Source organism: Symphalangus syndactylus, chromosome 17, assembly GCF_028878055.3.
Source record: "Symphalangus syndactylus isolate Jambi chromosome 17, NHGRI_mSymSyn1-v2.1_pri, whole genome shotgun sequence".
NCBI lineage: Eukaryota > Metazoa > Chordata > Mammalia > Primates > Hylobatidae > Symphalangus > Symphalangus syndactylus.
In genome coordinates this window covers 35,961,912-35,989,044 of record NC_072439.2, presented here as the reverse complement: position 1 = coordinate 35,989,044, position 27,133 = coordinate 35,961,912, and the positions used below count along the sequence as shown (strand labels likewise).

Here is a 27,133-nt window from a genome sequence, read left to right as displayed (position 1 = left end):
TGGCTCACTGCAACCTCCGCCTCCTGTGTTCAAGCAGTTTTCCTGCCTCAGTCTCCTGAGTAGCTGGGACTACAGGCGTGTGCCACCACGCCTGGCTAAGTTTTTCTATTTTTAGTAGAGACAGGGTTTCACCTTGTTAGCCAGGATGGGCTTCATCTCCTGACTGTGTGATCTGCCCACCTCAGCCTCCCAAAGTGCTGGGATTACAGACGTGAGCCACCGCGCCTTGCCAAAAATATTTATTTATTTATTTGTTTGTTTTGAGATGGAGTCTCGCTCTGTTGCCCAGGCTGGAGTGCAGTGGCACGATATTGGCTCACTGCAGGCTCCGCCCCCTGGGTTCACGCCATTGTCCTGCCTCAGCCTCCCGAGTAGCTGGGACTACAGGTGGCTGCCACCTTGCCCAGCTAGTTTTTTGTATTTTTAGTAGAGACGGGGTTTCACCGTGTTAGCCAGGATGGTCTCGATCTCCTGACCTCGTGATCCGCCTGCCTCGGCCTCCCAAAGTGCTGAGATTACAGGCGTGAGCCACGGCAATGCCCAGACTTTTTTTTTTTTTTTTAAGACAGAGCTTCATCCGGGTGCGGTGGCTCATGCCTGTAATCCCAGCACTTTGGGAGGCTGAGGTGGGTGGATCACCTGAGGTCAGCAGTACAAGACCAGCCTGGCCAACATGGTGAAACCCCATCTCTACTAAAAGTACAAAAATTAACTGGGCGTGGTGTCAGGTGCCTGTAATCCCAGCTATTTGGGAGGTTGAGGTGGGAGAATTGCTCGAACTTGGGAGGTGGAGGTTGCAGTGAACCGAGATGGTGCCATTGCACTCTAGCCTGGGCGACAGAGTGAGACTCTGTCTCAAAAAAAAAAAAAAAAAAAAAATGAGCTTCGCTCTTGTTGCCCAGGCTGGAGTGCAATGGCACGATCTTGGCTCACTGCAACCTCTGCCTCCCAAGTTCAAGCAGTTCCTCTGCTTTAGCCTCCCAAGTAGCTGGGATTACAGGCATGTGCCACCACGCCTGGCTAATTTTGTTTTTTTAGTAGAGATGGGGACCATGTTGGTAAGACTGGTATTAAACAATTTTTGTATTTTTAGTACAGATGAGGTTTCGCCATGTTGGCCAGGCTGGTCTCAAACCCCTGACCTCAGGTGATCGATCCACCTGCCTCAGCCTCCGAAAGTGTTGGGATTACAGGTGTGAGCCACCGCTCCCGGCCCCTAGAAAGCTTTTTAAAAAAGAAGCCTTGGTCCAGTGTGGTGGCTCACACCTGTAATCCCAGTACTTTGGGAGGTGGAGGTGGGCGGATCCATCACCTGAGGTCAGGGGTTCGAGACCAGCCTCGCCAACGTGGCGAAACCTCATCTGCACTAAAAATACAAAAATTAGCTGGGCATGGTGGCGTGCACCTGTAATCCCAGCTATTTGGGAGGCTGAAGCAGGAGAATCGCTTTGAACCTAGGAGGCGGAGGTTGCAGTGAGCCGTGATCATGCTACTATACTCCAGCCTGGATGACAGAGTGAGACTCTGTCTCAAAAAAAGAAAACAAACAAAAAAGAAGGCTTTTTCAAAAAATAAAAGTTTCGGTTAGTTTGGTGTAGATTGGGTGATTGCTATTGATACTTTGTGGTTCTTTAGTTTCTCTAGAATGAATGATGAATAGTTGTGTCCTCACTTTCAGGAGTTCGGGGGATCCTGGCAAAAAGAAACAGCATATTTGCCACATTCAAGGCTGTGGGAAAGTGTATGGCAAGACCTCACACCTGCGGGCACACTTGCGCTGGCATACAGGCGAGAGGCCATTTATGTGTACCTGGTCATACTGTGGGAAACGCTTCACACGTTCGGATGAGCTACAGAGGCACAAACGTACACACACAGGTGAGCAAGAGCCTATGGGAGAGAAAAATAGGAATAGTAGAATGAAAAACACAAAATATACCTACAAAATAACTAAAATTTCTGAGCAACTTAATTTGAAACTGAATATATGGGTCACAAATGGAATTGGAGTTAATCTGGAAAACTTTTAAAAAGGAAGGAGGGGCTGGGTGCAGTGGCTCACGCCTGTAATCCCAGCACTTTGGGAGGCCGAGGTGGGCAGATCACGAGGTCAGGAGATAGAGACCATCCTGGCTAACACGTTGAAACCCCGTCTCTGCTAAATATACAAAAAAATTAGCCGGGCATGGTGGCAGGCGCCTGTAGTTCCAGCTACTCGGAGGTGGAGGCAGGAGAATGGCATGAACCCTGGAGGCGGAGCTTGCAATGAGCCAAGATCGTACCACTGCACACCAGCCTGGGTGACACAGCAAGACACCATCTCAAAAAAAAAAAAACCAAAAAGAAGGAAGGAGCTGGGTGCGGTGGCTCACTCCTGTAATCCTAGCCCTTTGGGAGGCCGAGGTGGGTGGATTTCTTGAGGTCAGGAGTTTGAGATCAGCCTGGCCAACATGGGGAAACCCTGTCTCTACTAAAATTACAAAACAGTCAAGCGTGCTGGTGCACACCAATAATCCCAGCTACTCAGGAGGCTGAGGCAGGAGAATTGCTTGAACCCAGGAGGCGGAGGTTGCAGTGAGCTGAGATTGCGCCACTGCACTCCAGCCTAGGCGACAGAGCAAGACTCTGTCTCAGAAAAAAAAAAAAAGAAGGAGCTAGATTTCGAGTAGGATTTTTTTGAAGGAGAAGCGTTGAAACCATTACTCTTAGTCTCTGCCCTGCCTTACTTTTAAAACTGCTAAGTTCTGGCCGGGCACGGTGGCTCACGCCTGTAATCCCAGCACTTTGGGAGGCCGAGGCGGGCGGATCACGAGGTCAGGAGATCGAGACCATCCTGGCTAACACGGTGAAACCCCGTCTCTACTAAAAATACAAAAAATTAGCCGGGCGAGGTGGCGGGCGCCTGTAGTCCCAGCTACGCGGGAGGCTGAGGCAGGAGAATGGCGTGAACCCTGGGGGGCGGAGCCTGCAGTGAGCCGAGATCGCGCCACTGCACTCCAGCCTGGGCGACAGAGCGAGACTCCGTCTCAAAAAAAAAAAAACTGCTAAGTTCTACCTTCCTTACTGAGTACTCCCAAACCTTTATCTACTTTTCTTCCCCACGCCCCTGCCAAAAGGAAAATATACTTGAAGATTTTTTTTTTTTTTTTTTTGAGACAGTCTCTGTTGCCTAGACTGGAGTGCAGTGGCACGATTTCAGCTTACTGCAAGCTCCGCCTCCCAGGTTCATGCCATTCTCCTGCCTCAGCCTCTCCGAGTAGCTGGGACTACAGGCGCCCGCCACCACGCCCGGCTAATTTTTTGTGTTTTTAGTAAAGACAGGGTTTCACCGTGATCTCGATCTCCTGACCTCGTGATCCGCCCACCTCGGCCTCCCAAAGTGCTGGGATTACAAGCGTGAGCCACCACGCCCGGCCACTTGAAGACTTTTCTTGTTTTTAATCACTTTCTCATACTGGCCTTACTCACCTTAGGAGAGTAAGCACTGAATTGGGTAAGGTAACCTCACTTCCTAACATGTCAGCTTCTTATCTTTTCTTCCTTTACCTAGGTGAGAAGAAATTTGCCTGCCCTGAGTGTCCTAAGCGCTTCATGAGGAGTGACCACCTGTCAAAACATATCAAGACCCACCAGAATAAGAAGGGAGGCCCAGGTGTAGCTCTGAGTGTGGGCACTTTGCCCCTGGACAGTGGGGCAGGTTCAGAAGGCAGCGGCACTGCCACTCCTTCAGCCCTTATTACCACCAATATGGTAGCCATGGAGGCCATCTGTCCAGAGGGCATTGCCCGTCTTGCCAACAGTGGCATCAACGTCATGCAGGTGGCGGATCTGCAGTCCATTAATATCAGTGGCAATGGCTTCTGAGATCAGGCACCCGGGGCCAGAGACATATGGGCCATACCCATCAACCCCGGGATGCAAGGTAGCATGGGTCCAAGAGACATGTGGGAAGAGAGAGCCATGAAGCATTAAAATGCATGGTGTTGAGAAGAATCAGGAGAGGGGTACAAGAGAAGAGATGGGGTCCCGGCACCCATCTGTATCATCAGTGCCTCTTTGAAGGTGGGAAACATTAGTGAAAATTCTGTTGGTGCCACCCTTTGATGAGCATTTGTTTGACCCCAGTTTCTTCTTTACACTTCTTACCCCAGCCTACCCTTCCTGCATTTCTCTTCTCAGCTCTTCCATGATGGATTCCCCCCCCTTTCCTAAAGCCATCATGCCTTGATAAATATATATGATCATTGAAATACTTTTTAACAAAAAACAGATTCTATATTATTATATATATATATATATATATATAAAGATATATAGAGATGCATTCACAGGGGTTGGCTGGGAGGAGGAAGAAGACCATTCTGTGACCAAAATACCTTGGTCATTTTTTTTTTATATTGCCTTATTTCCCTATGGCTGAGCCTTGTTGCGACACATCAAGCTTTTCTGTAGATGTTGTCTTGGCTTCCCACCAGATAAAGCGTTCATATGCTCTGCTTTTAGTTCATATATACCATACATAATATTTTTCCTTTCTTAATTTTGTCTTTTTATTTGGGATCAGCTTCTTATACTGCTTTCCTAACTCAACTGTTGCCGTCTCATCTTCTCTCATCTGATCACTTCATGTTTTCTTTTTGTTACTGCCTGGATGAGGCACTTCTGTCCATTTTTTCAGGACCTTAGTTCCAGCAGCAGAATGGAAAAATCCTTGAAGCCCAGGCTGATGCTTGAAGTAGCTGTGGAGGGAGTGTTCAAAATACTACTGACGCAGGCACCTTCTTGGCGCTGGAGAGTCAAAGCCATCTCCCTTCATTAGCTGCTCTGAGCATCAAGAATTAGAAGTCTTTCAGTGGAATTGTACAAGAGTCCCTTTGAAGATAATCTTGGCTCAGTTTGTATAAACTGTCAATTTTTCAAATAATAGGTAGGGGGCTTTCACTAGGAAAATCATGTGCTCAGAAGAGGAAATGACTCGTAGTCAGGTTCAGGAGTTAGAGGAGTATTTGGACTTTGGTACCGCTGTCTTCCAAGGTAGCTCTAAGTTTTGATGTGTGGGCTTCTGAGTTTATATTCTGAAAGGAAATATACTTCTTTTGAACATCCCCACTAGGTTCTTTTCCATTGTCAATAAGGAGCATCAGCCAATGAATCTGTTTCAGGTTTCCATTCTGCAGAACTCCTCCAGAGCATGTGCTAGTGGCAAGACAGTGGTTCTTATGATCTTTTCCCTTAACTTTTCCTTGTATGTTCTTGGGTGGTTCCTAAGGGAAAAGGAAGCACATGATCATGGGAATGATAGCCCAGAACAAAAAGAAATCTTGTTTTACCACAGTGGTTTATAGGAGAGATTGGGAGAAATCATCCTGTTTTCTCTGTGACCTGATTTCAGAAGAGACTGATTGAAAAATTATAACGGCAGGGAACCTAGTGCTTTTGGCACTGAGATTTAAATGCAACCAGAATTGTCCTCAAGGCCCAGCCATAAAAGCATTGTCTCTCTCGACCTTCTGGTATCTTGTTAGAGAGCTTTTCACTGTGAGGAAGTGTGGAAAAATGGCTCTGTGTGTGTGTGTGTGTGTGTGTGTAATCTGTTAGGTTGGGGATAGGTTTTCTGCTAGCCAATATTAAAAGAGACCTGCAATAAAAAAATTACCCTGATCTGATAGAAAGCAAGTGTTTTTGTATGTGTGGGTGAATGTGTGTTCATGCCTGTATATGTCTACACACAGATGACAAATTATATTTGAAATTGTTGGAGAATAAATTCAGATCAAAATGCCTTTCAGGCCCATTACCTAGAAATCTTATCTTAAAACCTGGGTATGTTCCTAAGGTCATTTCTTTGCTTATGCTAAATTAATTACAATTATGAATGGAGGATATTCTACTGTACTTTTTTAAAAAGAAACTATTTTTGTGTTTGAAAGTGAAACCAACACCCAGATCTATAGCAGAGTCCTTATTCTTCTCATAAATCTTTTTACTTTGGCTACAAATAGATGATGGTATGATTCTATTATATATTTTATATAAAATCCATCCAAATTAAGTTTTGGGTAAGTGTGTTGTTTAACCTGAAATATAGTAACAATACTCTAAACAATAGTTCACTCCATGTGGTCCTTTCTCCACAGATGTAATTCTGTTTTCAACTCAGGAACTATGGCAAGGAACTTTCCCCAGATCAAATTCTATTAACGCTGAGATACAAGTCATCCATGCACAGCCACTATCATACCCTTTATTCTCACTGACAGGCAGAACTCAGAACCTGTTATTTTATGTCTGTAATCAGGTACTTTGGCATCTTTTGGAGGAAAGGGGCAGGATAACTCAGTGGAATGTACAGTATTTTGCTAGTGCATTTCAAGGAATGGAATCTTCTCCACTATGAAATTACCAGATATAAACTAGTGTAATGATGCTGAGGATAAAAGCTTTTAGAAGGTAATTTGATGGTATTTCTCTCTCAAATGAAAAGCTGCTGGTTTACCCTCAACCCTCTTCATTAGCATTACCATGAGTGAATTTATATCTGATTATTTCCACTTACCCTGTTCTCTTCTCACCAAGGAAGCTCCAGATCCAGTATCTTGTTTGGCCTCAAAACAGACGCAGCTTCTTTTGTCTCCCAGCAGTAGTGAGCCACTCAGTCTCTTCCACAGGAAGTTAGGAGCCTACATTCCTTGAGTCAGGAGCTCATTACAGAAAAACCCTGTTTCCCTGAACTTTTGGCTAACAGAAATTAATGTAACTGACATGCATATTGATTCTGAAATTTTTTTCATAAGTTTTTTTCGTTTTTTTGAATGAGTTTTTTAAATTTTTTAGATGACCAAACCTTGCAGGGCAAGGGATGCCCAGAAGAGTGGTAAGATAGTAAAACACTTATTCCCTCATCCTTTCAGGTTGCCCATTTATATTCATTTACATGTCATTTGACTGTCGCAGTTTTTACTCAGAACAGTAACAACCCACACCATCTTCCTTCAGGGACTTCCCAACTGGCACTCTGTGGGTGCTACACAGAATGCAATTTAATGGATATTTCTCAGCCTGGTTCAGAATAAATTGAACCTTTGATCCCAGAAAGTATATACTGAAGTGTGGGATAAAGATTATGATTAGGGGAGGGTTGGAGACAAAAGCTGTAAATTACTATGGCTGATTTATTTCTACTATATACATATATATTTTTTGCTTTTGTATATCCTATATAGGAAACTAAGCATTGTATTTTTTTTAACAAATCTAAAAAAGCACTATGAACTGCAGGTGTTTGACTTTCAAAATATATTTTGTATTGTTAATATCTTCACGTTGTGTGAATACTGGAAGCTGCAGATCTTTGCTAGGATGCAATAAATTTATATACTTTTTGAGGGGTTCTTCTGGGGTGCTAATCAGGCCCCTGTTATGCTTAGGGGGAGCCCTGGTGCTACTTGCTTGAAGTTTTCAGTTGTAAGTACCCTGATGCCTTTTGGACCTTGGGATCAGTTCAAGAGTTTTGGAGATCAGGTACCAAGGAAATAAGGACAGTCTAGCTGCCTCAAGTGAGGGGCCCTTTGCATAGCTCTCCTTCCCCCTCACTGAAGCTGGGTAGCCTCTTGGGGTTGAGAGGGAAAATGTGAAATCTCAGAATTTATCTCCCTTAGAAGAGAGCCAGTAACTTATGTACAAGGATGAAAGGTCGCAGCAGTAGCTTTGGGGAAAGGGAGGAAGATATGGCACTTCTCCAACCCCGGAAAACATTGCTTTTGAAAACTGCTGATAAAATAGCCGGTTATTACTTCTGTTTGGGAGACTGCTCTCTGTGGTGCCTCTGTTGGCTCTACTCCACAGATACCAGACCTCTTCTAAGAGGATGAGCAGACCAGCTTTGAGGTTGACCTGTTTCTCTTTGTCTGCCTTCCCAAAACACCAGCCCCCAGGAAGACATTAAGCAGCCTTAAGCTTAAATTCCTACTCCCTCTTCCAAATTTAGCTCACTTGCCTTAGATCTAAGGCAGGGAAAGGAAAAGAAGGGGGGTCCCTGGCTTTATTACTTCCCTAAGTCTTTACTCTGACTTCCCCAAACCGGGAAAGATTTTCTCCACAGCGTTCATTTGAAAGAGGAGTATTTTGTCCCATTTTCCCCTTCCTCATTATCAAACAGCCCCAGTCTTCTTTGTCTCTGCTAAGAAAGTAGAGGCATGATGATCTGCCCCTCAGCTGCCCTAAGTCCTAGTTAAGCATCAGGGAAAAAAAAAAAAAAAGAAGAAAAGCCTAACAAATGGGATTAGACTAGGGCTGCAAGTAATGAGGATTTTGTTGATACCTCTCCTGGGATGTTGCTTTCCCATATCTTGCCTTCAGGAATTACACTGTGCCTTTTCCCCAGGGATATGGGCTCTGTCTACCCAGTGCTCCAGTTCCCGGTAACTGCTCTTGAACATTGTGGACAAGGGCAGGTCTTCATATTTTTGATCATCCCTTTCTCCCAGTGAAATCCCATAGCCCTTACCTAGAGTCTAGGGCACAAAGACTTCGGGGAAGATACACTGAGATTGACCTGAGGAGACATCTACACACACCAGTGGCAGCTGCCCCAGGGCCTGCTTCCTCTTCCTAAGTCTGTCATCCTCTGGAAGGGAGGGGTGGTGCTCCAATCTCTGGTGCCTAAAAACCCAAGTTTATTTCTCTCAACACTGGCAATAACCAGTCCACACCACTGTTGCCTTTTAAAACCTTAATAATCTCATGCTGTGTTTGTTGTTGATTCCAATCCAATTATCACCAGGGCTGTGTGGGTAAATGCTTTTAAATGCTCTCTCATCTTGCTCTTCCCCTTCACCCCCCACTCTTGGGTATGTATGATGCTAATCTTGTCCCTAAGTTTATTCCTGCTCCTTTTGTATCTTCCTTTCTTGTCTTTCCTCCTACCTTTTGTCTCTTGGTGTTTTGGGACTTTTTTTTTTTTTTTTTTGGCCTTTTGTACAAAGATTAGTTTCAATGTAGTCTGTAGCCTCCTTTGTAAACCAATTAAAAAGTTTTTTAATAAAAAACTATGTCTCTGGCGTATTGAAGAGGGTTGGGAATGGGGAGAGTGTATGTTTATAACATCATAATCTGAACCTAACGAAGGTTTCCAGCTACACTGTGTTGTGCTCCATACATGTTAATTAGTGCAGTTGCCCTACACTTAACTCCCGGGTAAATGGTTTCACGATCAGATCAATGTGCAACAACTACATGGAAATGTGGAGGACCAAGACAAACAGGCAACACTAGCATTTTTTTTCTCATATGCTTTTTTATTTTGGAATAATTTTAGATTTACAGAAAAGTTGTAAAGCTAGAACAGAGTTTCCGTATAATCCTTACCCCGTTTCCCTCATTGTTAACATATTACCACGGTACAGTGTCAAAATTAAGAAACTGACATTGGGGCCAGGAGCGGTGGCTCACGCTTGTAATCCCAGCACTTTGGGAGGCTGAGGTGGGTGGATCACGAGGTCAGGAGATTGAGACCATCCTGGCTAACATGGTGAAATCGTCTCTACTAAAAATACAAAAAATTAGCCGGGTGTGGTGGTGGGCACCTGTAGTCCCAGCTACTCAGGAGGCTGAGGCAGGAGAATGGCGTGAACTCGGGAGGCGGGGCTTGCAGTGAGCCGAGATAGCCCCACTGCACTCTAGCCTGGGTGACAGAGCAAGACTCCGTCTCAAAAAAAAAAAAAAAAAGGTTTGTCTCTTCTCCCTCATTTATTTAGTCAATTTATATTAGTATGTATTAATGTGTATTTATTTTATACATGGATTATAATCCACTACTATTTTGTTGCTCAGATTTTCCCAGCTACAGCCATTGTTACCTTTTGTCAGCCTATAAGCATGTTCTGGCTGGGCGCGGTGGCTCACCCCTGTAATCCCAGCACTTTGGGAGGCTTAGCTGGGTGGATCACCTGAGGTCAGGAGTTTGAGACCAGGCTGGCCAACATGGTGAAACACTGTCTCTACTAAAAATACAAAAACGCAGCCGGGCATGGGGGCAGGTACCTGTAATCCCAGCTACTTGGGAGGCTGAGGGAGGAGAATTGCTTGAACCGGGAGGTGGAGGTTGCAGTGAGCCGAGATCACGCCATTACACGTTGCCTGGGCAACGAAGCGAGACTCTCTCAAAAAAAAAAAAAAAAACATGTTCAAGTATTCCCCCTTCCCCCATTTTGAAAAACCTCAGCTTCCTCTTCAAGCTACTGATTAGTTTTTTCCATTTCCAAAGTTAGTGAAAGTAGTTTACACTCATTTTTCTCTTCCTTTATTCAATCCTCGGGCTACTTTGTGGGTTTGCTTTTGTTTTTTTGTTTTTGTTTTTTGGGATGGAGTCTTGCTCTGTCGCTCAGGCTGGAGTGCAGTGGCACGATCTCAGCTCACTGCAACCTCCACTCCTGGGTTCAAGCAATTCTCTTGTTTCCACCTCCCAAGTAGCTGGAATTACAGGCATGCGCCACCATGCCTGGCTAATTTTTGTATTTTTAATAGAGATGGGGTTTCACAATGTTGACCAGGCTGATCTTGAACCGACCTCAGCTGATCCGCCCACCTCGGCCTCCCAAAGTGCAGGGATTACAGGCGTTAGCCACCATGCCCGGCTTGGGTTTTTTTTGTTTGTTTTGTTTTGTTTTTTTTTTTGAGACAAGATCTGGCTCTATCACGCAAGCTGGAGTGCAGTGACATCACTCTCATCTTGCCTCACTGCAACTGCCATCCCCTAAGCTCAAGCTATCCTCCCACCTCAGCCTCGCAAGTAGTTGGGACTACAGGCAAGCGCCATCACACCCGGCTAATTTTTGTATTTTTTGTAGAGACAGGGTTTCGCCATGTTGCCCAGGCTGGTCTGGAACTCGTGAGCTCAAGCGATTCACCTGCCTCAGCCTCCCAAAGTGCTAGGATTATAGGCATGAGCCACTACGCCTGGTCCAGGCTACTTTGTTCAGCATCCATCATTTACCAGAAATTTTCCCGTTAGCATCAGCCATCTGGTTGCCAGCTCTGGTGATCTTTCAATCATTAACCTCTTAGACCTCACTGCTTCAATGTGCTGCTTTTGACTACTATGTCTTAGAGCTTTCTTCCCATAGAATGTGACACTGATACACTCTTGGTTCTCCTTCAACGTTTCTTTTTGTTTTTTGAGCTGGAGTCTTGTTCTGTCACCCAGGCTGGAGTGTAGTGGCGTGATCTCGGCTCACTGCAACCTCTGTCTCCCAGGTTCAAGCAATTTTCCTGCCTCAGCCTCCTTAGTAGCTGGAATTACAGGCACCAGCTGCCACGCCCAGCTAATTTTTGTATTTTTAGTAGAGACGGTTTCACCATGTTGGCGAGGCTGGTCTTGAACTCCTGACCTCAGGTGATCTGCCTGCCTCGGCCTCCCAAAGTGCTGGGATTACAGGCGTGAGCCACCATGTGCGGCACATTTCTGTATTTTTTAGTCTCCTTCATAGCCACTTCTTCCTGTGTCCCTTTAGTATTTGTGTTCCCTGTCTTGTGTCCTTTTTTTTCTCTACCTTTTTCCCTCTTAAACAAGTCCTATCCACTCTAATACAAGACTGTGTCCATGTTGATGACTCCCAAATCTTGAGCCCTAACTTGTCTCTTGACCTGGAAGTCTGCTTGCTAGACATTTTCATCTGAATGTCCTCCAGATAAATTCAACACAGTATAAGAAATAATTCTTTATGTTTCACATCTCCCTCAATATCACCCACCGCTCCTTGATCACTCATACTTGAAACCTCAGAATCATCTTTTAGTTCTCCCTTTCACCTACTAACATTCATTTCATTACCAATCCTGTCAACATTACCTATACAATATATATCAAATTTTTCCTTTTTCGTTTTTTGAGATGGAGTCTCACTCTGTCGCCAGGCTGGAGTGTGGTGGCATAATCTCGGCTCACTGCAACCTCTGCCTCCCAGGTTCAAGCAATTCTCCTGCATCAGCCTCCTGAGTGGCTGGGATTACAGGCATGCACCACCACGCCCAGTTAATTTTTGTATTTTTAGTAGAGACGAGGTTTCACCATGTTGGCCAGGGTGGTTTCGATCTCTTGACCTCGTGATCTGCCCGCCTTGGCCTCCCAAAGTGCTGGGATTACAGGCGTGAGCCACCGTGCCCGGCCTCCTCTTTTATTTTCATTTCCACTGTCTCAGTACTCACTTTGTTTACTGCTTAGGTCTTGCAACTGATCTCTCCAAACCCCAGTAGTCATCCATCTTCCAATTGCCACCAGGCCCCTGCCTAAAATTCTTTGCTTTTAGGGAAAGTCTAAGCTCCTTGATACAGAATTGAAAACCTGTCCAATCTGGTCGGTATCTCTCTAAGGTGATTTTCTGTCTCATATCTCATACTGCTTCCTCCTCACTCCTTCCACCTTTAACACACAAGGCTTTGTGTTTACATCTCTGTGCCTTTACTCTTGCCATTCCCTTTGCTTAGAACAACTGTTCTCCTCTTACCATTGTGTTTACCTTTGGGACTATTTAAATATCCCCTTCTCTGTGAAACTCTCTGGGTACCTTTCTTCTATGCCCTAGGCAGAATTAGTTTACTTGGTCTATTTGTATAGTTTTTTGCTCATGCCCCTGGTAGGAAACACAGTTTTCTGGTTGCTTGTCAATATCCGCCTGCATTTCTACACTATTGAGTTCCAAGAGGGCAGTAATCACATCTCTATCTTTGTAGGCCCAGCACCTAATGAAATACATTTTTTTTGGCCCGGCACAGTGGCTCACGCCTGTAATCCAGCACTTCAGAAGGCCTAGGCGGTGGATCACGTGAGATCAGGAGTTTGAAACCAGCCTGGCCAACATGGTGAAACCCCATCTCTACTAAAAATACAAAAAATTAGCCAGGCGTGGTGGCAGGCATCTGCAATCCTAGCTACTTGGGAAGCTGAGGCAGGAGAATTGCTTGAACCCAGGAGGCGGAGGTTGCAGTGAGCGGAGATTGCACCATTTTACACCCGCCTGAAATGACAGAGTGAGACTCTGTCTCAAAAAAAAAAAGGAAATTTTTTTTTTTTTTCAGTAATATAGATGGGGGTCTCACTATGTTGCCCAGGGGGACTTCTGGCCTCCCGAAGTACTGGGATTACAGACATGAACCACAGCACCCAGCCTCTATCACCATCTTAACTCTAAAACCTAACAGCCCAGAGCAGGTCTAGTTCCCATAAACCTGACTGGAATGTTTCTATCTTGGAAAGAATTAGTTATCCGAAGCTTTGGGTGAGGAGGCTGCCTTTCTGCCTGATCCTTACCCTGCTCCCACTCTGGAGGAGATAGTCTCCTGAGACATTCCAGACACAAGAAGCTATTTCACCTCTAAATCTCCCCTTACCCCCCACCACACACACCACCCCAGACTTATCTGATCTGGGAGCTAGTGAAGGAAAGTAGCTGGAAGCACAACATTCCACCTCACTGGCAAGGCCCTGCAGACTCCTGGAAGGGTCCAAAGAAGGATGGGCGTCTATCTCTAGCCCTGGCCATTCCTCTCACTGCTGTTTCACAATACTGGAACTTTTACTATCTCTTCCTTTCATGCAGGTTTCCCAGAAGAAAGACCCTAGAATCAAAAAGTCAGTACTCAAGCTGGGCGCAGTGGCTCCTGTCTGTAATCCCAGCACTTTGGGAGGCCGAGGCGGGTGGATTACCTGAGGTCAGGAGTTTGAGACCAGCCTGGCCAAATGGCGAAACCCCGTCTATATAAAAATACAAAAATTAGCCGGGCGCGGTGGTATGCGCCTGTAGTCCCAGCTACTCAGGAGGCTGAGGCAGGAGAATCGCTTGAACCCGGTAGGCAGAGGTTGCAGTGAGCCGAGATCGCACCACTGCACTCCAGCCTGGGTGACAGAGCGAGACTCCGTCTCAAAAAAAAAAAAAAAATGTCGGTACTCAGACTGTCATCCCTGGTCTAAGCCAGATCATTCCAAGAAAGGGTTTCCAGGCAGCCACTAGGGGGACAGAAAGCTAGGGAAACAGAGAACAAGTCCCCTCTGACTCGAATTCTCAAGGAGCCAGTGGCGCACAGGGGTGGAAGTGATTACCTATTTCTGTTTTTTCTTATTCTGGGAAAGAGTCTGGTGGAGTTGGACTCCTCTGTCTCTACTGCAGAACAAGCCATAGCCCTCTCCTCCCACCTCCATGCTGAAACTCTCCACATCCTGTGCCCGCCCTTCACATTTTATAGTCCCTGCAGCTTAGTAAATGTAAGAGGTGTACTATATGTATTAGTCATCATAGGAGGTACTTTCAGCCCTCTCACCGCAGCAGGGAATTTCTCCTCTGCTGACCTCTGGTGGTGATAGTTTGAACTGTACCCTCCCATTTTAGTTGGTGGCCTGTTGGCAGGTAATGATGCATATTTTCTCAACAATTTAAATTCAAATGTCCAAGTATAGTATTAGGTGGTAATTGTTTTTTCATTGTTGAATTTTGTACATCTTCCAGGCAGTATGGTGTAATACAAAGAATAGAGCCGGCCAGGTGCGGTGGCTCACGCCTGCAATCCCAGCACTTTGGGAGGCGGAGGCGGAGGGATCACAAGGTTAAGAGATCGAACCCATCAGCTGGGCGCGGTGACTCACGCCTGTAATCTCAGCACTTTGGTAGGCCAAGGCGGGCGGATCACGAGGTCAGGTGATCAAGACCATCCTGGCTAACACGGTGAAACCCCGTCTCTACTAAAAATACAAAAAATTAGGCCGGGCGCGGTGGCTCACGCTTGTAATCCCAGCACTTTGGGAGGCCGAGGCGGGCGGATCACGAGGTCAGGAGATCGAGACCACGGTGAAATCCCGTCTCTACTAAAAATACAAAAAATTAGCCGGGCGTGGTGGCGGGCGCCTGTAGTCCCAGCTACTCGGAGAGGCTGAGGCAGGAGAATGGCGTGAACCCAGGAGGCGGAGCTTGCAGTGAGCCGAGATTGCGCCGCTGCACTCCAGCCTGGGCGACAGAGCAAGACTCCATCTCAAAAAAAAAAAAAAAAAAAAAAAAAATTAGCCGGGCGTGGTGGTGGCTGCCTGTAGTCCCAGCTGCTCGGGAGGCTGAGGCAGGAGAATGGCGTGAACCCGGGAGGCGGAGCTTGCAGTGAGCCGAGATCGCACCACTGCACTCCAGCCTGGGCGACAGAGCGAGACTCCGTCTCAAAAAAAAAAAAAAAAAGGATCGACCCCATCCTGGCCAACATGGTGAAACCCCGTCTCTACTAAAAGTACAAAAATAATAATTAAAAAAAGAATAGAACCTGGACTTTGGAGTCAGACCTGCCTAAGTTCAAATTCCAGCTCTGCCATTTCCTAGCTGAATGACTTTGGGCGACTTACGTAGCTGAATTTTCTTACCTATAAAGTGGAAATAATAAAAATAATAGGCCAGGAGCAGTGGCTCACACCTGTAATCCCAGCACTTTGGGAGGCCAACGCGGGCAGATCACGAGGTCACGGGATCGAGACTACCCTGGCCAACATGGTGAAACCCTGTCTCTACTAAAAATACAAAAATTAGCTGGGCATGGTGGCATGTGCCTGTAATCCCAGCTACTCGAGAGGCTGAGGCAGGAGAATCGCTTGAACCAGGGAGTCGGAGGTTGTAGTGAGCCAAGATGGCACGGCTGCACTCCAGCCTGGCAACAGAGCGAGACTCTGTCTCAAAAAATAAATAAATAAAATAATAATAATAAATATTTCAGGGGAGAATTAGATGAGATGATTGTAAAATGCATAGCCCTAGTTGCGCCCTAGAACATAGTAGGTGCTTGATAAGAAATTTGTTACCTTCTTAATAATGGTTATTTGTTCAGCCTGTGAACCAATGTTTTTTTTTTTAAGTAAAATCCACGGCCAGGCACGGTGGCTCACGCCTATAATCCCAGCACTTTGGGAGGCCGAGGCGGGCAAATCACCTGAGGTAAGGAGTTCGAGACTAGCCTGGCTGACATGGTGAAACCCCATCTCTACTAAAAATACAAAAATTAGCCGGGTGTGGTGGCAGGCGCCTGTAATCCCAGCTACTCGGGAGGCTGAGGCAGGAGAATCGCTTGAACCCAGGAGGCAGAGGTTGCAGTGAGCTGAGATCGTGCCATTGCACTCCAGCCTGGGGGAGAAGAGCGAGACTCCGTCTCAAAAAAAAAAAAAAAATCCACATAGCAAAATTTACCATTGTTACTGTTTTCAATGTGTTTTTTAAAAATTCAGGTAAGTTTTATATACTTTCTGATTCTTAAGTTGGAAAACAAGATAACCTCTAATATGGGCTGTGAGGCCTTCCTCTGCCCAAGCAGCTGCAGATATGAACCCTGAATATAAAGGGATCTTAGGCTAGAAAGGATCTTGGGCAGAGCTGAATGGCTCTAAGCATTTGACCTCACATTGGTTTCCTCCTGAGAAGAGTCAACAGAGTCCAGCATCTTCTTCCAAGGTCAGGAAAGGGCAAAGATTTGAAATTAGGCATCACTGGGTTCTCAGCTGGGCCTCCAAGGTCCCCTCCTCCCACTATGCAGAGCAAAGAGGAGGTTGCAGAAGAGAAGAGGATATGAGATTGGTTCTCTGCTCCTCTCTTTCTTTCCCTGCTTTCCCCACACCCACCCTCTCCCCCACAGCAGCCTTCTCCCCCACAGAGGCTGGGATAGGATGAGGGGGGCGGAGTTGGGGACTGAGGGATCAGAAGCCCCAGGATGCCCTGTATCTGGAGAAAGATTTGGCCAGGGGCAGCTGTGCTGGCTCATGCTCTCCTCCTTCTGCTGCTGCCATCCTCCAGCAAGATGCTAGGGTCTTTGGGGCTTTGGGCATTACTTCCCACAGCTGTGGAAGGTAAGTGTCTACAGGGAGGGGAAGGGTCTCTCCATCCATCCAGCGAGGGAAAGGGGTGCTTGAAGCAAGAGCCACCCCTTTGGAAGAGTGGTGAGTGGGCTGGGTGAGTAAGGCTGAAGGATAGAGCCCTGTGTCCCCATGGCAGGGCTCAGGTTCCAGGCCTCTGCTGACCCTGCTTCCTCCTGTGGCTTTACCATACTGACGCTGGGATGTGAAACATGTTTTGTCTATTCTTTTGGCCAGTTTTTTGCCTGTGCATTCACTCCCATCTTGAATCCTTTCCTTTCCCCATCCTGGGCCTCAGCACCCCCAAACAGGCGAACCTGTGTGTTCTTTGAGGCCCCCAGAGTGCGGGGAAGCACAAAGACACTGGGAGAGCTGCTAGATACAGGCACAGAGCTCCCCAGAGCTATCCGCTGCCTCTACAGCCACTGCTGCTTTGGGATCTGGAACCTGACCCAAGACCGAGCACAGGTGGAAATGCAAGGTGAATGGCAAAGTATATGGCAGGTGATAGCTAGGGTGGGAGACAGACACATCCTGGGGGTGTGGGTGGCAACCAAGGGGGAAGGGGAGAAATAGAACATGTGGTGGGAAAGAAAAGCCCATGAGAGATGGAAGGGATGCCTCCGATAGAGAAGGGATTTATCCTCTGTTTCCACACCCCATTGTGCTTTCTCCCTTGCGCCCCCCTTTCTCTCCTCTTCCCCTAATCCCACCCCATCAGGATGCCGAGACAGTGATGAGCCAGGCTGTGAGTCCCTCCACTGTGACCCAAGTCCCCGAGCCCACCCCAGCCCTGGCTCCACTCTCTTCACCTGCTCCTGTGGCACTGACTTCTGCAATGCCAATTACAGCCATCTGCCTCTTCCAGGGAGCCCTGGGACTCCTGGCTTCCAGGGTCCCCAGGCTGCCCCAGGTAACCACCCAAGGGTACTGAAGCCTGATGGGGGCTGGGGCCCAGGTTAGGATAAGAGGTGGAACCAGGGCCAGTTCTCACCCTACTCCCGCCCCACACTTTCCTCCTCCTGGCCTTGGGAAGTTGGTTGCCCTGGTGACTGGGAGATAAGGGGTCTTGTGACCAAGGTGGGGGTGGGTTGAGAAGCAAGCTCTCAGGAGGGGAGGAGCAGAGAGCAGGTTTGGGTCAGTGCTCGCCAGCCTGCATTCTTGCCTTGGTGTCCAGGTGAGTCCATCTGGATGGCACTGGTGCTGCTGGGGCTGTTCCTCCTCCTCCTGCTGCTGCTGGGCAGCATCATCTTGGGTACTAATCCACCCCATCCCTCCCTTGTGACCCCAAGACATTGCCCCCAAAGCTCTGACCCCTCTCCAGGCACCCCTGACCTCATGGTCTTGGGATCTCTATAGCCTGATTCCCGGACTCCCATGACCTCTCACAAAGCTCCCTTTCCACAAAGTCCCTTTTCCGGTCCCTATGCATGTGCACCCTGACCCTAAGGCTCTTGTCTGTTCCAGCCCTGCTACAGCGAAAGAACTACAGAGTGCGAGGTGAGCCAGTGCCAGAGCCAAGGCCAGACTCAGGCAGGGACTGGAGTGTGGAGCTGCAGGAGCTGCCCGAGCTGTGTTTCTCCCAGGTGCCCTAGGGAGGGAGAGAAGGGCTCCTCTGGGCACTCCTGGAGGTTGTGCTGGGGAGGAAGCCTGGCCCTGTTATAGCTCAGAGGCCCACACTCAGCACAGTGTCCCTACCAGGTAATCCGGGAAGGAGGTCATGCAGTGGTTTGGGCCGGGCAGCTGCAAGGAAAACTGGTTGCCATCAAGGCCTTCCCACCGAGGTCTGTGGCTCAGTTCCAAGCTGAGAGAGCATTGTACGAACTTCCAGGCCTACAGCACGACCACATTGTCCGATTTATCACCGCCAGCCGGGGGGGCCCTGGCCCCCTGCTCTCTGGGCCCCTGCTGGTACTGGAACTGCATCCCAAGGTAAGCACCAAGGAGTGTATATGTGTGTGTGTGCCTGTGTGTATGTATAGAGGTGGGGGCTACATGGTAGCTGGGCCCTGTTGATTGCTTCTGCTGTCGAATTTTCTCTTTTCTAAGACATTAAAAATGGCCAGGTGAGGTGGCCCACACCTGTAATCCCAGGACTTTGGGAGGCCAAGGTGGGTGGATCGCTTAAGCCCAGGAGCTCAAGACCAGCCTAGGCAACATGAGGAAACTCCATCACTGCAAAATTACAAAAATTAGCTCAGCATGGCAGTGCACACCTGTAGTCCCAGCTGCTCAGGAGGCTGAGGTGGAAAGATCGCTTGAGCCTAGGTGGTTGAGGCTGCAGTGAGCCGTGAGCATCCCACTGCACTCCAGCCTGGGAGACAGAGCGAGACCATCTCAAAAAATAGTAACAGGCTGGGCACGGTGGCACACGCCTGTAATCCCAGCACTTTGGGAGGCCAAGGTGGGAGGATTGTTTGAACCCAGGAATTCAAGAACAGCCTGGGCAACACCGTGAAACCCCACCTCTACAAAAAAACAAAAAATTGGCCGGGTGTGATGGCACGTGCCTGTGGTCTCAGCTACTTGGGAGGCTGAGGTGGAAGGAGCACCTGAGCCTGGGGAGGTCAAAGCTAGCAGTGAGCCAAGATTGTGCCACTGCACTCCAGCCTAGGTGACAGGGTAAGACCCTGTCTCAAAATAATAATTTTTATTTAACTTTTTTATTACATAAACAATACATGTTTATATATTTTTATTTTATTTTATTTTATTTTTTTTTTTATTTTTTTTTTTTTTGAGACGGAGTCTCGCTGTGTCGCCCAGGCTGGAGTGCAGTGGCGCGATCTCGGCTCACTGCAAGCTCGGCCTCCTGGGTTCACGCCATTCTCCTGCCTCAGCCTCTCCGAGTAGCTGGGACTACAGGCGCCCGCCACCACACCCGGCTAATTTTTTTGTATTTTTAGTAGAGATGGGGTTTCACCGTGGTCTCGATCTCCTGACCTCGTGATCCGCCCGCCTCGGCCTCCCAAAGTGCTGGGATTACAAGCGTGAGCCACCGCGCCCGGCCCCTTATTTTATTTTATTTTGGTGGGAGGATGGAGTCTTGCTCTGTTGCCCAGGCTGGAGTGCAGTGGCACAAGCTTGGCTCACTGCAACCTCAGCATCCCGGGTTCAAGCGATTCTCCTCCCTCAGCCTCCCCGGTAGCTGGGATTACAGATGCCTGCCACCACGCCTGGCTAATTTTTGCATTTTTAGTAGAGATGGGGTTTCACCATGTTGGCCAGGCTGGTTTCGAACTCCTGACCTCAAGTGATCCACCCCTCTTAGCCCCCCAAAGTGCTGGGATTACAGGTGTGAGCCACCGTGCCCAGCCAAAAAAAAAAATTGTTAAAGAAATACCTTCAGCCACAGCCCTCTGAACTCATTCGTATTCATTCAACAAATAATTATGAACTATATGTCAGGCACTATGCTAGAGGCCACAAAAAACACACAGTCCCTCTTTTACAGATTTTATAGACTAGCAGGGAGACAGAAATGGATCAAGTAAACACAAGTGTCAAATGTCAAGTGTGCTAAGTGCTAGAAGAGAGGGCCACTGAACTATAAGAATAATAAGATGTGACTTGAGGGGGAGAGCAATGAGCAATAAGAAGAGGAAAAGGTAGGCAGAAGCCAGCCACACCAGGCCCTGTGGGCCTGTTAAAGATTTGGGACTTTTTAAGCTTTCGTATCATTTCCCATCTGCTTCCCGCTAGGCATTACACTACCCATTTTTTTTTTTAGAGTCTCATTCTGTTGCCCAGGCTAGAGTGCAGTGGCGCAATCTCGGCTCACTGCAGCCTCTACCTCCTGGTTTCAAGCAATTCTGCCTCAGCCACCTGAGTAGCTGGGATTAAGGCGTGCCACCACTAACCTGGCTAATTTTTGCATTTTTAGTAGAGACAGGATTTCACCATGTTGGCCAGGCTGGTCTCAAACTCCTGACCTCAAGTGATCCGCCTGCCTCGGCCTCCCAAAGTGCTGGAATTACAGGCGTGAGCCACCCCGCCCAGCCATGCTACACACTTTAAACACATTTCCAAATTTACCCTTCACAAACACATTATGAGGTAGGAATGATTATCCACATGGGGCTCAGAAAAGGAAAGTCATTTGCCCAGAATCTATGTGACTCTAGAGCTGGCTCCTCATCATTGTGTCTATTGCCTCCTGTTTACCCCTCCATCAGGACTGTGTGTGTCTCTGTCCATGTGGAAGAGCTCCCCACAACTCACTTTGCCCTACTGTAAGTAGTTCAACCTCCACCACCTGTTTCAGTGCCCAAATGCAGTGGCTCTTCCCTGAACTTTTTCAGCTTCTGCACTTCCGAAATCTTGAATGATGGAAAGTCCCCTCTTTGACCACATACCTCCTGGCCCAGCTCAAAAATCACTGTTTTTTTGTTTGTTTAATTTATCTGGCCGGGCGCGGTGGCTCACGCTTGTAATCCCAGCACTTTGGGAGGCCGAGGTGGGTGGATCACGAGGTCAGGAGATCGAGACCACGGTGAAACCCCGTCTCTACTAAAAATACAAAAAAATTAGCCAGGCGTGGTGGCGGGCGCCTGTAGTCCCAGCTACTCGGAGAGGCTGAGGCAGGAGAATGGCGTGAACCCGGGAGGCGGAGCTTGCAGTGAGCCGAGATTGCGCCACTGCACTCCAGCCTGGGTGACAGAGCGAGACTCCGTCTCAAAAAAAAAAAAAAAAAAAAAAAAGAGTTCTTAATTTATCTGACTTCTCCAGGCAAAGTTAGTCATTCTTGCTTTATGCCCCTTGGCACTCGGTTAATTTTCCCATCTTGGGGTTTACTGCATTCTTTATCTCCTTTTTTTTTTTTTTTTGAGACGGAGTCTCTCTCTGTCGCCCAGGCTGGAGTGCAGTGGCGCAATCTCGGCTCACTGCAAGCTCCGCCTCCCGGGTTCACGCCATTCTCCTGCCTCAGCCTCTCCGAGTAGCTGGGACTACAGGCGCCCGCCACCACGCCCGGCTAATTTTTTTTTGTATTTTTTAGTAGAGACGGGGTTTCACCGTGGTCTCGATCTCCTGACCTCGTGATCCGCCCGCCTCGGCCTCCCAAAGTGCTGGGATTACAAGCGTGAGCCACCGCGCCCGGCATTTATCTCTTACCTTCCCTGAGCCATCTTGGTGCCTGAACACAGTTCGTGGAAACTGAAGGTGCTTGATGACACTTGTTGAATGAGGGGTTCTATTGCTCCCTTCCCTCCAATTCCCACTTGCCCTCCACCTGCTACTCTGTTATCTACTGGCTCTGCCCGTCTATGTGTACACATGCCTGACCCCTCAGACAAGGTGGCTCATGAATGATGCCCCTGACTAGCTTGCCCTGCCTCCTCTGTTACTGTCTTTGCCCCATGTCTTCTGAGTCAATATAAGGTGGTGGTTATTAGTAAGTGATCCTGAGTCAGACTGCTTGGATTCAAGCTCCACTCCTGCCTCACCGACTGACTTCAAGAGAGTTTCCTTAGTTCTCTAAGGAAAAGTTCTTCATCTGTTAAATGGGGGTGTGACAGGAGCACCTACCTCCTAGGGTTGTCACAAGGATTACAGGAGGCCACATCCACTGGGCCTGGACCACAGTAAGTGCCCAGTACCCTTGATCTAGAGTTACTATTTTTCATGTCAATTGATGCACAGTCTTACTCCTTCTACCTATTGTCTTGGCCAGCATCCGTCAGTGTGTCTGTCTGCTGGGGAGATGCAGGGAGAAGACTGTCAATTGATCTCTGCTCCGTGGGATGGATCAGCCGTTTCCAGCTTTGTGTACCATCCTTTTCTCTCTGCTTTTACCCAGGGCTCCCTGTGCCACTACTTGACCCAGCACACCAGTGACTGGAGAAGTTCCCTGCGGATGGCACTGTCCCTGGCCCAGGGCCTGGCATTTCTCCATGAGGAGCGCTGGCAGAATGGTGGGTGAGCTGGGCATAGGAAGTCAAGGGAGCCACAGTGCTATGTTTCTGATTCTGCCTTAGTTTGGAGGGGAAGGATTGGGTCAAAAGAGGGAGGAAGAGCCCGGCACGGTGGCTCACGCCTATAATCCCAGCACTTTGGGAGGCCGAGGTGGGCGGATCACGAGGTCAGGAGATCGGGGCCATCCTGGCTAACACGGTGAAACCCCGTCTCTATTAAAAATACAAAATATTAGCCGAGCATGGTGGCATGTGCCTGTAGTCCCAGCTACTCAGGAGGCTGAGGCAGGAGAATCGCTTGAACCTGGGAGGCGGAGGTTGCAGTGAGCCGAGATTGCGACACTGCACTCCAGCCTGGGCGACAGAGTGAGACACCGACTCAGGAAAAAAAAAAAAAAAAAAAAAGAGGGAGGAAGAAAATCCATGTTCCTTCAACCTTGGATTCCCCCACAGGCCAATATAAACCAGGTATTGCCCACCGAGATCTGAGCAGCCAGAATGTGCTCATTCGGGAAGATGGATCGTGTGCCATTGGAGACCTGGGCCTTGCCTTGGTGCTCCCTGGCCTCACTCAGCCCCCTGCCTGGACCCCTACTCAACCACAAGGCCCAGCTGCCATCATGGAAGTGAGTTCTCTGGATAACTGGTGAGGCCCAGGATGATGTTGGTGCTGCTGATGGCAATGCAGCCATTGTGTGTCAACAGTTGTAGCAATACCTATAGCATCTGGGACATTGCTGAGTCTGTAGTTGGGGGAATATTGCATGGACCATTGCTGCAATGGGGGTTGCCACAGAGATGATTCTTGGCCCTTCGTGCTTGCTCTCCAGGCTGGCACCCAGAGGTACATGGCACCAGAGCTCTTGGACAAGACTCTGGACCTACAGGATTGGGGCATGGCCCTCCGACGAGCTGATATTTACTCTTTGGCTCTGCTCCTGTGGGAGATACTGAGCCGCTGCCCAGATTTGAGGCCTGGTAAGGATGGGTGGTACAGTCCCCTCTCCTGGGCTCCCCCCGACCCATTCTAGGTTCACCCCAACCTGTCCTGGCCTGAGAAAACTCTGCTCTTCCCTGTCTTGCCCTTTCTACATGTTAGGCACCCCTAGGACTAACTGACACCCAGCCTCTCTACCTTCCTCCAGACAGCAGTCCACCACCCTTCCAACTGGCCTATGAGGCAGAACTGGGCAATACCCCTACCTCTGATGAGCTATGGGCCTTGGCAGTGCAGGAGAGGAGGCGTCCCTACATCCCATCCACCTGGCGCTGTTTTGCCACAGTAAGAGGCCTGGGCTGTTGGGCTGGGAACCTGGAGAGTGGGGGCTGGGCATGGGCTTCAAGGACGTCTCTGCCAGGGTGTCTGTCTACTCCTATCTCCTCTCATCTCCCATCACTCCTTGGTTCATGCTCAGCTGGAACTGGGCAAGCCTCCTCTCCCCCTCAGTTCATCCTCTTCCACCCTAAGTCTCACACAGTCAATTCCATCTACCTGAGACACACACCTTCCTCCTGCTCAGCCTTGCCAAGCCTGTCTCTCCTCTCTACCATCAGTTAGCTCTGTTCCCCAGTCCCCTTCTCCAGGAAGCCCTCCTTGGCTTTGTCTTTTTTTTTTTTTTTTTCTTTTTCTTTTTCGGGAGAACGGGGTCTCGCTATATTGCCCAGGCAGGTCTCGAACTCCTGGGCTCAATCTATCCTTCCGCCTCTTGCCTCCCTGAGAGCTAGGATTACAGGTGTGAGCCACCGCGCCCGGCCTCCTTGGCTTTGCTCTTGCCCTGAGCTCAGCCCCATCTGCTCTCCTAATACAGTAAAGCCCAAAACTCAATTCAGTAAGTCCCTATTCTGTCATACATTGATGATGTTTCTGCTGTGACCCAATAAAAGGCAGTTCTGTGTATAAAGGGTGAAAGCAGTGGCGTCACAGTGAAAGTTCAGGGCTTTGCACAAATACTTTTTTAACAGAATGTCCCTTCTGCTACCTGATCTGAAATTTCCACAGCACAAGACTTAGGTTAGCTAACAGAAACTGGGCATTACTTGCAGAAGACTCTGGCTCTCTGAGAGGAAAGAGAGTAATTTTCCATTAGCATATTAAGCTGTCAACCTACATTAGCTCCTCAGAGGAAATGGTGGGCTGTACAGAAGGCCCCCAGAGAGCCTGTTTCATAGTGAGCAAGACTCAGAGGGCTGGAATTCAGCAAGAGGGAGAGGAGGGAGGCTCCAGGAAAGATCGGAAGTGGATGTTGAAAGCAGGAGAGTGATGGACACTGAAGATGGCTTTTTTTTTTTTTTTTTTTTGAGACGGAGTCTCGCTCTCTCACCCAGGCTGGAGTGCAGTGGCGCGATCTCGGCTCACTGCAAGCTCCGCCTCCCGGGTTTCACGCCATTCTCCTGCCTCAGCCTCTCCGAGTAGCTGGGACTACAGGCACCTGCCACCACGCCCGGCTAATTTTTTGTATTTTTTAGTAGAGACGGGGTTTCACTGTGGTCTCGATCTCCTGACCTCGTGATCCGCCTGCCTCGGCCTCCCAAAGTGCTGGGATTACAAGCGTGAGCCACCGCGCCAGGCCTGAAGATGGCTTTTAACCCTGGGGCCGACTCAAGATCCTAGGGTCAACCCTCCCTCCCTGTCATTCCCCCCAGGACCCTGATGGGCTGAGGGAGCTCCTAGAAGACTGTTGGGATGCAGACCCAGAAGCACGGCTGACGGCTGAGTGTGTACAGCAGCGCCTGGCTGCCCTGGACCATCCTCAGGAGAGCCACCCCTTTCCAGAGAGCTGTCCACGTGGCTGCCCACCTCTCTGCCCAGAAGATTGTACTTCAATTCCTGCCCCTACCATCCTCCCCTGTAGGCCTCAGTGGAGTGCCTGCCACTTCAGTGTTCAGCAAGGCCCTTGTTCCAGGAATCCTCAGCCTGCCTGTGCCCTTTCTCCTGTGTAAATATGCAGTTTATGTGTCATCAATGTACATGCCAACATAAATATGGCAATTGTATAGCTGTCTTGTCTGCCTCATCTCTGCCTTTCCCACCTGCCGAATCCTTGGATTCTTCTGCGGGCATCCAGTCCACAGCAGTTCTGACCAGTGACTTGGGGTAGGTGTGCACAGGAAACAGAATAAAGTCAGCTTTCCTAATGCATATCCTTGGGCCTTCCTCTATTCCTGTAATCCAGGGACCCTCTTGTCTCTCTTCTCTTCCACTAACATTTATTTTTTCTTTATTTATCTGGTTGCTTTTTTTGGAGACAGAGTCTCTGTCCAGTCTGGAGTGCAATGACACGATCACGGCTCACTGCAGCCTCGTCCTCCCTGGGCTCTTGTGATCCTCCTGCCTCAGCCTCCTGAGTAGGAGGGACCACAGGCATGGACCACGATACCCAGCTATTTTTTTATTTTTTTTTTGAGACAGAGTCTTGCTCTGTCACCCAGGCTAGAGTGCAGTGGCACGATCTCAGCTCACTGCAAGCTCTGCCTCCCGGGTTCATGCCATTCTCCTGCCTCAGCCTCCTGAGTAGCTGGGACTACACGGGCCCGCCACCACGCTCGGCTAATTTTTTGTACTTTTTTTAGTAGAGACGGGGTTTCACCATGTTAGCCAGGGTGGTCTCAATCTCCTGACCTCATGATCCGCCCGCCTTGGCCTCCCAAAGTGCTAGGATTACAGGCGTGAGCCACAGCGCCCAGCTTTTTTTTTTTTTTTTTTTTTTTAAGACAGAGTCTTGCTCTGTCGCCCAGGCTGGAGTGCAGTGGCACAGTCTCAGCTCACTGCAAGCTCCGCCTCCCGGGTTTACGCCATTCTCCTGCCTCAGCGTCCCGAGCAGCTGGGACTACAGGCGCCCGCCACCAAACCGGGCTAATTTTTTGTATTTTTAGTAGAGACGGGGTTTCACCATGTTAGCCAGGATGGTCTCAATCTCCTGACCTCGTGATCTGCCCACCTGGGCCTCCCAAATTGCTGGGATTACAGGCATGAGCCACCGCGCCCTGCCTAATTTTTAATTTTTTGTAGAGATGAAGTCTTGCTATGTTGCCCAGGCTGGTCTCGAACTCCTGAGCTCAAGCAGTCCTCCTTCCTCAGTCTCCCAAAGTTCTGGGATTACAGGCATGAACCACTGCACCCAGCATTTTAAGTTGTTTATTATTTTTTAAATTTTATTTATTTATTTATTTTGAGACGGAGGTCTTGCTCTGTCGCCCAGGCTGGAGTGCAGTGGTGCGATCTTGGCTCACTGCACACTCCGCCTCCCGGGTTCATGCCATTCTCCTGCCTCAGCCTCCCAAGTACCTGGGACTACAGGCGCCCACCACCACGCCCAGCTAATTTTTTTGTATTTTTAGTAGAGACGGGGTTTCACCG

The 27,133-nt window shown here is 48.6% G+C and overlaps 2 protein-coding genes across 6 annotated transcripts in view; both read left to right on the top strand.

Moving 5' to 3' along the window:
* Positions 1-9,047, top strand: part of SP1 (Sp1 transcription factor) — a 35,933-nt gene extending 26,886 nt beyond the window's left edge. For all 3 annotated transcript variants that reach the window (XM_055249161.2, XM_055249166.2, XM_055249162.2), the window contains exons 5-6: positions 1,679-1,878; positions 3,551-9,047. In XM_055249161.2, the coding sequence (XP_055105136.1) occupies positions 1,679-1,878; positions 3,551-3,864 (514 nt within the window). In that variant the 3' untranslated portion in view covers positions 3,865-9,047. The remainder of the gene's footprint in view (positions 1-1,678; positions 1,879-3,550) is intronic.
* Positions 9,048-16,729: 7,682 nt separating this feature from the next.
* On the top strand, positions 16,730-25,915 carry AMHR2 (anti-Mullerian hormone receptor type 2). 3 transcript variants are annotated; one of them, XM_055249170.2, is made up of 11 exons: positions 16,730-16,858; positions 17,163-17,345; positions 17,586-17,777; positions 18,042-18,119; positions 18,332-18,450; positions 18,566-18,796; positions 22,662-22,776; positions 23,230-23,402; positions 23,607-23,754; positions 23,926-24,058; positions 25,420-25,915. In XM_055249170.2, the coding sequence occupies exons 1-11, from the start codon at positions 16,810-16,812 to the stop codon at positions 25,433-25,435; spliced, it is 1,437 nt and encodes a 478-aa protein (XP_055105145.1). In that variant the 5' UTR covers positions 16,730-16,809; the 3' UTR covers positions 25,436-25,915. The 3 variants fall into 3 exon arrangements, with proteins under 3 accessions (XP_055105145.1, XP_055105144.1, XP_055105146.1); XM_055249169.2 differs by having other exon boundaries at positions 23,922-24,058; XM_055249171.2 differs by lacking the exons at positions 23,607-23,754; positions 23,926-24,058.
* The last annotated feature ends 1,218 nt before the right edge of the window (positions 25,916-27,133 follow it).

Excerpts from the sequence above, each read along its gene's own strand:
- AMHR2 (XM_055249169.2), top strand. The coding sequence starts at position 16,810 with ATGCTAGGGTCTTTGGGGCTTTGGGCATTACTTCCCACAGCTGTGGAA. Across the intron at positions 17,778-18,041 it reads GGGTCCCCAGGCTGCCCCAG|GTGAGTCCATCTGGATGGCA; the intron begins GTAACCACCCAA and ends CTTGGTGTCCAG. Across the intron at positions 24,059-25,419 it reads CCTGGCGCTGTTTTGCCACA|GACCCTGATGGGCTGAGGGA; the intron begins GTAAGAGGCCTG and ends CATTCCCCCCAG.